Source organism: Saimiri boliviensis, chromosome 1, assembly GCF_048565385.1.
Source record: "Saimiri boliviensis isolate mSaiBol1 chromosome 1, mSaiBol1.pri, whole genome shotgun sequence".
NCBI lineage: Eukaryota > Metazoa > Chordata > Mammalia > Primates > Cebidae > Saimiri > Saimiri boliviensis.
This window is the reverse complement of record NC_133449.1, coordinates 222,812,122-222,824,180: the sequence shown is the minus strand read 5'-3', so window position 1 is coordinate 222,824,180 and position 12,059 is coordinate 222,812,122. Positions and strand designations below refer to the sequence as shown.

The 12,059-nt window shown below is 39.0% G+C and overlaps 1 protein-coding gene, 1 long non-coding RNA gene and 1 other non-coding gene across 7 annotated transcripts in view; 2 read left to right on the top strand and 1 right to left on the bottom strand.

Annotated features, from left to right (window-relative positions):
* LOC141580866 (uncharacterized) overlaps positions 1–4,170 on the bottom strand; it is a 258,553-nt gene extending 254,383 nt beyond the window's left edge. For all 5 annotated transcript variants that reach the window (XR_012513266.1, XR_012513265.1, XR_012513270.1 and 2 more), the window contains exon 1: positions 4,041–4,170. This is a non-coding gene — a long non-coding RNA (uncharacterized LOC141580866). The remainder of the gene's footprint in view (positions 1–4,040) is intronic.
* On the top strand, positions 3,693–6,514 carry COX7C (cytochrome c oxidase subunit 7C). The gene is made up of 3 exons (XM_039468841.2): positions 3,693–3,900; positions 5,093–5,236; positions 6,419–6,514. The coding sequence occupies exons 1-2, from the start codon at positions 3,826–3,828 to the stop codon at positions 5,207–5,209; spliced, it is 192 nt and encodes a 63-aa protein (XP_039324775.1). The 5' UTR covers positions 3,693–3,825; the 3' UTR covers positions 5,210–5,236; positions 6,419–6,514.
* On the top strand, positions 6,255–6,317 carry LOC120365747 (small nucleolar RNA Z39). Its single transcript, XR_005580613.1, has one exon. It is a non-coding gene; the product is annotated as a small nucleolar RNA Z39 (small nucleolar RNA).
* Positions 6,515–12,059: the final 5,545 nt, after the last annotated feature.

The following is a 12,059-nucleotide window of genomic DNA, read 5'->3' as shown; positions in this document are numbered from 1 at the left end:
ATGCTACAGTAGCAAGAAGTTATAAAAACTTTAAAAGAAACATTAACTTGAGTTTTGAAATGTAGGATGGAAACATATAATTTATTCACAAAACAATTTATTTTTTAAAAAAACTTGAACCTAGTCCTTAAAAATCTAATATAGCAGCTGTTGAGAAAAATGACAAATATTATACTTTAATTTTTGGATATATTTTTCTATATAATATCAAGAAAAATGACAAATACTGTAATTTTTGGATATACTGTTTTATATAATGTAATTTCAGTTTCTAAAGCCTCTTGTGGATGTAGAAAGTACATTGCTCATTCTTTGATATACACCCTACTCACTACTTAAAATAATTGGATTTTATTTTTAAGATATAATGCTGAAGTAAACCTCATGTCTCTAAAGACATTTTCTAATTTGTACCCATCAATTCATGAAATGTCTCATTTCTCTTTAAATGCACTTTATAGTGAAAGAGTACCACACTCAATCCAAAGTTGCTCTAGAATTATTCACATTTTTCTTGCCAGCTATTATGACATGAATATAGATTGTTAGGCTACTTATATAAGAAATAATATATAGTCCAGGTTTGTACTCCTGTATAAAAAACTACCCCAAAACTTAGTGACTTAAGGAAACAATTTACTATCTTCTCTTACTGTTCTGGGAGCTAATGGGCTCAGTTGAGCAGTTCTTGTTTAACATGCTTCATAAAGTTGCAGGCAAATAAAACTGTGGCTAGTGTCACCTGAAGGCACCTTTACAAATACATCTGATGCCTGGGCTGAGATGGCAAGAATAGCTGGGTGCTGGTCAGTCTGTCCCTTTCCCTGTCTCCCTCTCCCTACTTAACACTCTCCTTCTCCTGTCCTTCTTCCCTCTCCCCTTCGGCAGGTAGCACCTCCTCCCCCCAAGTCATGTGGCTTCTCTTAATCCAGAAAGTCTCTGGATAGACTGCTTACTTAGTAGTTGACTCCTCCAAAGAAAACATTCCAAGTTGCTAAAAAGAAACTGCAAGGATTTTGATTTGCTAAGCTCAGAAGTCTCAGATTGTCACTCTATTGCATTCTATTGGTCAAGTTGGTCAATAAGGTCAAGAAAAGGTATGTTAATCCCCACCACTCAATAAAAAGAGTTTCCAAAAATTGCGGCTATCTTTAATTTCCCATGATGCCTATCCAAAAATAGAATATTGTCAGATTTATTTAAACTTTTTCTTCTTCTATAGTGAAAAGAGACCAAGATTAGCATACAACTCCTAAACTCAGACTACATTCATTAGTTAACTAATTTGTTAACTGCTTTCTACTTAGTAATTAAGAAAAAAACATATAGCAACTAGAATAAAATTTTCTTTTTTGCTCAGTTTGGCTTAATGACAAAAATATTCTTTAGAAAATATTTGAAATAACTATCAAGAGTGTGCTCTACAGGTGATTAGCCACTAATACAAAAGTCAGTAATCTGCCAAGAATAAGTGATCTCAGCCACTTTGAATCCCACTTCAATATGCCTCCTACGTCATCAGGAGCATCAAAAACCTGCAAAGTGCATTTTTGAGTGTGAAGCACTTCCAAAAATATGCCAACTGCTACACCAACTTCAAATGGAACCACTCTACCTCTCATACTTTCAATGTTTCGGCATGTTTGGAACATCCATCTTCATTATAGCTGAAGAGCTATCACAGAAACATGACTCCAGAGAAAGATATATTTGAAGCTAAGATAATATTTTACATGATATAGCCAAATTTTCATCTACAGAGTGGTAATGAGAAACTGTGTCCTCCTCAGGGCAGCTAGAAGAAAGGCTAATTTCCTTAAATAGAGCTGCGGTGTTACTTCTAGGTCTCTCTTTCTTGCTCCATAAAAAACTTAGTGACTTGAAAAAACAACCATTTTATTATGCCACACAAACTAGAACAACATTTTGGGTAAGGGTCAACTGGACAACTCTGCTCTACACAGTGGTGACTGTGGTCACTCAGCAACATTCAGCTGGGGCAGGGCTGGGCTGAAGGGTCCAAGATAGCTTCACTCACATGCCACTTGAATGTGACCACCCCCTATCCATGTTTACATAGGTGTAAACATAATTTTTTTATGTTTAATTTACCACAAAGCTCATGAGAAGGCTGACAAATCTCTGGCCTGCAGGTCCGTAAAGAGTTAACTCAAAGCCAAATACCCAGAGGAGACTCAATTAATGTGAATTAGAATCGACAATGAACCAAATTCACAGATAGCATTACTTACACTACATTGAAAAAGTATAATCCAGCAATATTAAGTGTGAAAAAGTTTCTCAATTACAGTTAAATCAGAATCTTTTAATATGTAAAGGCAGTGAATGGAATGTGAAAAAAAAATGAATGTCACATAATTTCTATAAATTAGGTGATGGGGGACACCAGTTATAATCCATGCATCCCTATTCAAAAAGAAGCTACTTGTTGAAACAAAATATTTACTTAAGTGGGTTTTTTTTTGTTTGTTTGTTGTTTTTTGTTTTTTGTTTTTGAGGGGGGCAAGGTTTTTCTCTTCCAAAAACTGAAAAAAAAAAAAAAAAGACAAAATAAAACATATATGTCATGCCTGCTTTTCAAAGCAAATTTTATAAGTGAGACATGTGAGGCAATATACATTCAATCATAGATGAATAACGTAACACTTAGGCTAGGAGGGTCTTTCACAGTCTAAACTAACACCACTTTCCCAGGTTCGTTTATCGCTGGTTTCTTCTCAAAGACTACTTCTAGTCAGAGACCACCATAAGCACACCTGGAATTGACAGGCGTTTATTATTCATTGCAGTGAGAGACCACATACTATGAGGAACTATGATGTCTGAGGGTTCTCTGTAAAATATCAGAAAATGCTTATTGGAGTTGGGATATTTTTTTCCCCCTGAATTTTGGCTATCTTACTAAATCTTAGTAGGAAGAAAGGTTAGACCAAGGCTAAGATTGTAATTGGTAAAGAAGCAGAAGTCATCATATTAAACCAGATAGGGTGATGTTCGGTCATTTTTGTGGCTTGGACAATGTTTTATCTGTGTTCAGGTATGATTACACAGTGATCATATTCTTTTCTTGATGAACACTGTCAGAGTGGTCTTGTTGGATGCGAATGCTTGCTGAAACTGTGTGCCTTCATCTGGAGGACACTAGTTCCTCGTCCAGGATAGCTCCGGGTGTCAGAGGCTGCTTTTCTCTTCTACTCCCCACACATGCTGTACTCATATCAGCCTTGAGTTTTCTTTGCCCTTTGTTCTTCATTCTGTTCCCTTCGTTCGTGATTATTCCCTTAGCACTTCAGTTTTCTCTAAAGTCCTTTGTGCTGCATACTGTTTGGTTACTTATGTTTATGCTTTGTTTCCTCTGCTAAGATCATAGCACACCTCTCTGAGCGTTACAAAGAGTCCTGGAAATCATTGACACCTAGCATATACTTTATGCAAAAAAGAAAACGGGTGGGCTTCTTGTTCTGTTCAACAGACTAGAGTGCACGGGTGAAACTGCTTACCTTGATTCAATAAAATCATTTCCGTTAACAGACCCCGAGGATTCTAGCCCTAAGCCTGGCGCGAAACTACATTTCCCACAATCCTTCGGGGCCGATAAGGAGCCGCAATGATCTGAACTACAATTCCCACAAGTCAAGGAGATCTTCGCTGCGTCGCGTTCCCCAAGGCTCCGCCTCATTTCCCATCTTTCCTTTCGGTCCGTGCGCACAGGGGAACAAGGTCGTGAAGAAAAGGTTTTGGTGAGGTGCCGCCATTTCTTCCATCCTCGGTCTCTGCGGCTTTCGCAGAGCTTCCTGCGGCGCTATGTTGGGCCAGAGCATCCGGAGGTTCACAACCTCTGCGGTCCGTAGGAGCCACTATGAGGAGGGTCCTGGGAAGGTTAGTGTGTAAGGGGCTTGGCTTCGTTGGGGGAGGGGAGGCTTGGCTGTGACTTGCTCACCTGCAAGCCGCCTCCGAGCTGTGGAGACGGAAATGATAGCCAGGAACCAGGCAGAGACCCAGACTAGCATTTCACTTACCTCAGGGGCCAGTGAGGAAGCTGGAGACCTCAGCGCGTACCGGCGAAAGGAATAGACAGGTAGACCCGGAAGCCCTGCCTCCGTCAGCCGCCTGACGCCCCCTCCCCCGCCCCGCAGGAAGCCCTGGGATGGCTCCGGAAAACCGAGGATGCAGGTGCTGTGGCTTAAAGCCGAATTGGAGGTCATCAGACCCGAAATGAAGGTCATTGGGAAATCATGAGGAATCGGGGCCTGTGGTTATGGATGAAGCTTTTTAAACTAGTTGGCAGAGTTAGAGGTATTAACCCTTCTCAGTTAAGGCTGGCGTCAGGTGTAAATAATTTAAATAAGATAGCAGTAATAACTTCGGAGGATCACACGAGGCCTAGTCATAAAGGACAAAGAAGGTGCTTCGCAATGGAAAAAAAAAAAAAAAAAAACCTGGGCCGGGCGTGATGGCCCACGCCTGTAATCCCAGCACTTTGGGAGGCCGAGGCGGGCGAATCACCTGATGTCAGGAGCTCGAGACCAGCCTGGCCAACATGGTGAAACACTGCCTCCACTAAAAAGTACCAAAAAATTAGCCTGGCTTTCTGTATTCCCGGCTAATTCGGAGGCTGAGGCAGGAGAACCGCTTGAACCTGGAAGGGAGGTTGCCGAGAGCAGAGATCACGCCACTGCACTCCAGCCTGGGTGACAGAGCGGGACTTCATCCCAAAAGAAAAAAAAAACTGTCGCGCATAACATTGCCATGTATCTTCTTCTAAAGTGACTACTTAGGACAGTAGTGTTTTCGATTTTCTAAAATAAGAAACTTCTCACCATTTGATATGAGTCTGTAAGACCATTGCCTAGTGCTTAGTAAAGCCAGATTATTTCTTACCTTCTAGTGGTGTATGATGAAGATCATAGAATTGGAACGATAAATGTTCAAATTAAAAAGATATTAGCGTTTATGGCATATATAACCTGATAATGTAAAACACGTAACTAACATTTCCTTTATACTTGTATTTTGATTTATTAAGCAGATGATCTGAGAGTTTTTTTCTATTACTTTCTTTTTCCAACAGAATTTGCCATTTTCAGTGGAAAACAAGTGGCGGTTACTAGCCATGATGTGTTTGTACTTTGGATCTGCATTTGCTACACCCTTCTTAATATTAAGACACCAACTGCTTAAAAAATAAGGATGTTTCCGCTCATCCATTTAAAAGGTAGTTAATGGGTTTCTAATCTTTGTAAAGCAGTGCATTTATTCAGGAGCCTCTTCCCCCTCACCCAGCACATGCACACAAATAAATTGTTGTATAGGGCTGATGCCTGAGGTTATGTGTAGATGTGAATGGCATTGGCAGAGACTGGCTGTAAACCTATATACAGATATTTCAATAATCAATAATGGCCAGTGTTTACTGAATACTACTACTTATCAGGTACACTTTATATCACTATCTCATGTGGTTCCCTAGCAAGCTTGTGAGGTGGATCATAGTAACCCCATCTGAGACACAAAGACATTAAGTTCAAGATCTCATAGCTAGTGATGGTGGACCCAGACTTTTGCCCAGGCAGTTTCTTGTTCCAGAGCTCACACTTTTAACCAAATAAAGCTCTGATAAGCTGATTAATGTTATTCTGTCTTGAACACTGTTATTACAACAGTGGCTGAGGATGTGTCTTAAAACGCTACAAACTTTTCCATTCCTTTTAGAAAGTGGTCACTGTGGTCCCAGTTCTTAAAATCTAGGCTTACAATTCTTGTTGAAGTTGTGAAAAAACCCTGAAAATAAAGAAAATCATTCTAGTGCTCCTTGATCTGTAAGTCCCAGATAATGATGCAATCGTAAATCTATGCCTCACCAACTCAGCAATGTTGGGAAACACAAACTTGTGAACATACTTCTCTGATGAAGGCAGTGCCTTTTACATGAGAATGATTTTACAACGCTATGGAGCGTTTGACAATGTGAGACATTTTTGATGGAACCAACTTGGGGGCAAAATACCAGTGGTGCTGAGGTTGAGAAACCTTGTGTCAAGGGGATATGTTATTGCATGCTCAAAGGAGTTTTTCGATTTGGAAGGTTAGATTTCCTGTGTGTGGATAAAATATTTAGTTTAGTTGTGATCAAATTTTCTCAGTGTAATGCTAGAGAACACTGAGATGATTGGAAAGACTCTCAGTTTGGAGTGAGTATAACTTATCCAGGCTATTAATGTGGAAAGGTTTTGGTGCATGTGATGAAGCAAATCAGTATGAATGATGTCATGATACTGTAAACGCTTTCTGATGTACCACTGAAAATGACAGAAAATACTTTAATCGAACTACATGATTTCTGTTACATGAACGGGATTTTTAAAATGCCATTAATTTTTTTTTTTTTATTTTGCAGATACAAAGAAGATTTTAAGAGATACAGTCTCTGGGAAATGGATCAAACTCACATGGCATACTAGATATGTGTGTAAATAAACTTATGACATGAATGCTTAATGCCTCTTTTCTGAAATAGGGAATGTGATAATTGACCATTTGCCTACTTTATTATTTGGATAATACTCTTTGTGATTTAGATTATTTAATGGTGTTAAACTGAGTGTTATATTAAGGGAAATACAAATTGATCTTAGGTTGTCCTGTGGGTTTTTCTTTCTTTCTTTTTTTTTCTTTTTGTCATTAACTTGGAGGAAAGAATACTTTTGCTCTTGCTCTTTACTTTGATATGGTAAAAAAAAATTTTCTCATGATTAATCATTAGGAAAACTATTAGTTTTATTCAAATGAAGTTCTGGTTAATCAGATATTTAGGAGCTTCATTTTTATTTTCTTCTAGACCTGTAACCTAAAACAGAAATGTTTGCCTTCACTAAGTGTTCTGGTGACCGGTATTAGTCTTATTTAGCATGAATAAAAGAATATTTGAAATGGAATGTAATAACATGTAGTATGTAGTGTAGGAAATAACTCCCAGTATATTCTGGTGCTTTGATTATCATAGCATAGTAGAAATGGGATAAAAGGTAGTTCTGATTACTAATTTTATATGTGAATCAAATTTTTAAGTAGTGAAATGCTGCTTGCCATTTAAAATGTGAGAAATCATTACATTCTAGGGCTTTTCGTAAGATGTGGGACAGTAATCAGCTACTGAATATTTTCATCTGCTCACTGTAAAAGTACCACTGGTGTTAAAATCCTGTAAAGCAGACTGCAAACTGGTAGTCTGTATGGCCTCCAGACTTTGATGAAAGGGTGGTGCTCTGTTTTTAAACCAACATTCAAAAAAACCAGTATTTCCATAAAAGTATATTTCTGGATTTTTGAAAAATTGCTCTGAGTGGTTCTACATCTCTTCATTGAAGAAAATAGCTGCCTTGGCCATTCCCCACTATATCATAAGATTTCTTAGATGGCCCTTCTGTACAACTACTGATTTGCTAAAACCTTACATTTTTATTTTTCTGTTACTCTTCTAGTGCTCACTTTAGGCTCTTCAACAGTCACCTGACAACTACTTTACATGACTTCGCTCAGATACCCCTGTACATGTATGTCATTGTTTTTTGATTATTCAATGGTAAATCAGGTACCGTGTATTGAGAGAGTTCCTCATAGGGAATCTAAAGGTTTTTTATCTTTGGAAAAAGAAGTGGCCGAGTGCCGTGGTTCACACCTGTAATCCTAACACTTTGGGAGGCCAAAGAAGGGGGATCATTAGGTCAGTAGATCAGACCATCCTGGCCAAAATGGTGAAACTCCATCTCTACTAAAAATACAAAAAAATTAGCTGGACGTGGTGGCGTGCACCTGTAGTCCCAGCTACTCAGGAGGCAGAGGCAGGAGAATCACTTGAACCTAGAAGGCAAAAGATGCAGTGAGCTGAGATTGCGCCACTGCACTCCAGCCTGGTGACAGAGTGAGACTCTGTCTCAAAAAAAAGTAGAACAAGAATAAAAGTTTAAGGTTCGTTAAATGATTTTGGTTTTTCTGGAAATTAGGCTTACCTCATTGGATTGTGGAGATCCAATGAATTATATAAAACCTCACAAGTCCTAAATGAATATGAATTTTTTGTAGTGGAGGTTAAAATAGGAATCAATAGTAATAGTTTCGGGTACCCACATCTAGGCATGAGTGAGAGAAAACTTCCCCTGCCTGTCTCATAATAAGAGATTGTGCCTTCCCCATAAAAAAGGCTTCAGCAGGCTGGCTGTTAAGTGTATGAGTTTATTGTAAGTGGTAGAGGCTGTATAACTGCTTAGTTTCTGTTTTAGGGTTCTCTAGACAAACAGATCAAGAGGGTGCATGTAGAAAAATTTATAGTTGTCTCTTCCAATTCTGGAGGCTTAGTGGGTTGAAAATAGGGGTATGCCAGCGTGCTGGAGACCCAGCAAAAGCAGTCTGCTTGCAGAATTCCTCCTTGGGGCAGGTCAGTCTTTGTTCATTAAAGTTTTCAACTAATTCAAGAAGCTTAGCCACATGATAAAGAGGATCAGCTTTACTCGAAGTCCACTGACTTAAATTATAATGATTCAAGAAACGCCTTCACAAAAATATCTACAGGGTTATTGATCCAAATATGTGAGCACACTGTGCCCTTGCCAAATTGACACAAAATTAACCATAACAGTTTTTCTATTTCCCTAAACTGGTTCAATTCAAGCCAATATTTAAAATCAGGAGGTCTCGATACAAGTCCAGATTCTAGGGGAAAAAAAATTAGACTGGATGAACGCACAAATGCTCATGTGAAACTAATCGGGACCAAGTAAAAAGTTTGTACCTTTTGCAGTTGCTTCCCTAACTCACCAGAATACCGGAATAGGAATTTTGATCAGAATCGAAGCCACTGTCATTGCTTTGATAATTAAGCCATGGCCACAAAAAGGAAGTAATTCAAAATGTCTTAGGTTTTGCTGCAGAGACCATAGGCGTTAAGAATGTGGGCTCAGAACTAAGACTTGGCTGGATTCAAAGCCATATGTTCCTCGTCTTTGCCAGTCTGTACCTTACTTTCCTGATATGTCAGACAATATCTAATTTAGTGTAGTTGTGAAGATTAAAAATGAAAATATAGGCTGGGCATGCTGGCTCACGTGTGTAATTCTAGCACTTTGGGAGGCCAAGGCCGAGGCAGGCGAATCACGGGGTCAGCAGTCCGAGACCAGCCTGGCCAACATGGTGAAAACCCGTCTCTACTATAAAAAATTTAGCAGGGTGTAGTGGCGGGTGCCTGTAATCCCAGCTACTCAAGAGGCTGAGGTTGGAGTGAGCAGAGATTGCACCACTGCACTCCAGCCTGAGTGACAGCAAGACTTTGTCTCCAAAAAAAAAAAAAAAGTCTAAATTGAGGCACATTTCCTTAGGCTTCTAGTGTAGAGTGCTTAATTGAAATGAATGAACTGCAATGGGCATTGTGTAAGTTAAAGATCACAGAGTAGTTCTGCAATAGTTAATAGGTTGGTCATTGGTGCTATGGATAATGTGTCTCCAAAAGTGATGCCAGAATGATAGTGCTAAAATGTAAGTCATCATTTTGCTCACTGTGAAACACTTCACCATGACGTTCAGTCACTTCCCTATAGTTTTGGCCTCATCCCCGTCATACCACACAATTTTATGTACCACCTCCATGTCCTAATTTAGCTCAGGTACCACCTTTCCTGTAAAGCCTCAACTTTTTTATTTTTTTTAAGAGATAGGGTCTCGATTTGTCACAGAGACTGGAGTACAGTGGCACCATCATAGCTGGCTGCCACCCTCCAGGGGATCCTCTTGCCTTGGCCTCCAGAGTAGTAGGGGCTACAGGTACTTGTCACCATCCCTGGCTAATATTTTTATTTTTTGAGATAAGTCCCACTATATTGCCCAGGTGGGTCTCATACTCCTGACCACAATCACTCCTCCTTTGAGGGATTATAGGCATGTGCCACGACACCCAGCCTTGCTGATTTCTCCTCATTATCTGTAACACTCCACATAAATATCTAACACCTTGTAAACAGCCTTGTAATTCAGCAGGTACTGTGATTAGTGATTTGCTCATCTACCTTGCATACCAGCTTATGGTCTTTCTGAGCCCAGAGAAACTTCTTCACGTATCCTGCATCTATAATTTAGTTGGTGATCCATGAACACTCTGTATTCTATTAATCTTTTCAATAATCGGAAGCCAAGAATGATAAAAATTACCTAAAAAGAACAAATTCTAGGCCTCTTACCCACCAAAATGTGTTTCCATGCTTTAAGAGTAAAAATGAATTTTTCTTTGATAGTTGGAAATTGGTTCTCCCACCAAATATAAATGTATTGAAATAATCCAGTTGCTGAAAAAAAGCGAGTTTAAATTTGCATCAAAGTACCTCAACTATGGCACCACTGTTTAGTCCGTCTGATACATTTTTTTTCTTTGCAGACAAACCCTTAATGAAAAACAGGGTTGATAAACATTCTGGAATAGCTCTTTATCTTGTTTCAAACCAGCATTTTAAGAAGCACTGGCTTAAAGAATTGGGGAATTTTTTAAAAATCTTGTATAACGAAAGATGGAGCTCAGGAATTTTAGGGCCCTCCAAGTTCATCAGCCCATTTTTCCTGAGCCATTTCTTTCATCGTCATAAGATGGTTGCTGCAGTTCCAGGCATGTCATACAGACTTGACAATATCCAGCAAGAAAAATTACTGTCTTGTTATTTTTTAAAGTGAAGAAAGTTTTCCTTGAGAATATCCGTCATTAGTCATTGGCCAGAAAATTGATAAATTCACCTCTGAATATAACGGACAAGGGAAGAGCATGACAATGATTAAATATGACCAATTAGCATTTTCTCACAAGTCTTACGTGGGCGGAGTGGGTACTGAAACAAGTCAGTATTCTACCAGAAAGGGAAGAGAAAGTGGTTATTGGTTATGCAAAAGACAGTGCCTGCTGCAACTATTCTATATACTAAACTGAAAAGATGGACTCGAATGCCATAACATGTAAAAAGCCTTCATTTTAGTGTTTCCAATAAAGGCCATAGCATAGGTCTTTAGAATAAGCTATATAGAGGAAAAATACTGATTATGCTTTTTTCCCCCGTCTCCTTTAAATAGAAAATATAATAAATAATACAAGTTTTTATATGATTTGTAGTCTGCCCACATCAAAACCTTTAAAAATAATTCTTCTATTATAAAATGGTGTTTTGTTATCATAACTATTGTAACTTTATAACCAGAGGGAAGATAGGCACTTTCTATATATATTAATACAGTGAAGATTTTTTAGTGAGTATATAATTTAAATAATACATAGTTGATTTGTGTGGTACCCACATTTCCTTCCTTAACCTGGTATAGTAGTCCTTAAGGCTTATGATAAATATGACAGCTCTATTTCTGTACACATAGGATCAAACTCTAACCCCTTTGCTTTGACTGAAAAAATGAGAAGTAATATGCATTACTTCTACGTGAAAGCTCTGAAAGACAGTATACCCTTCATCAGCTTCCCTTCTTCCTGCTACAGGGATATAGTCCTCATCAGCCTGAGTTCCTAAAGACTCTAAGTATAGCCTTTTGTCAGATGTATAGAGTGAGCAAGAAATTTTCATCGTTCTAAGCATTTGGGGTTTGGGCATTGTTTGTTACTGTAGCAAAAGTTGTCCTACCCTCAAAATCAGGCGTCCCAAAACTACGGCCCGCGGGCCGCATGCGGCCCCCTGAGGCCATTTATTCGGCCCCCCACCGCACTTCAGGAAAGGGCACCTCTTTCATTGGTGGACAGTGAGAGGAGCGCAGTATGTGGCGGCCCTCCAAAGGTCTGAGGGACAGTGAACTGGCCCCCTGTGTAAAAAGTTTGGGGATGCCTGCTCAAAATACTTAAGTATTTCATATGTCTTTGAAAAGTATCACTTCTCTAAGTCTCTGATTCTTCAAAGAATTGTGTTAAGTAGATGATCTTTTAAGGACTCTTGCCATTTAAAGTGGATCGTATCTACAATTACAAGTGTGAGCACCACACAAAAGCTTGACTCAGAGGTGGTAAAATC

Excerpts from the sequence above, each read along its gene's own strand:
- COX7C (XM_039468841.2), top strand. The coding sequence starts at position 3,826 with ATGTTGGGCCAGAGCATCCGGAGGTTCACAACCTCTGCGGTCCGTAGG. Across the intron at positions 3,901-5,092 it reads ATGAGGAGGGTCCTGGGAAG|AATTTGCCATTTTCAGTGGA; the intron begins GTTAGTGTGTAA and ends TTTTTCCAACAG.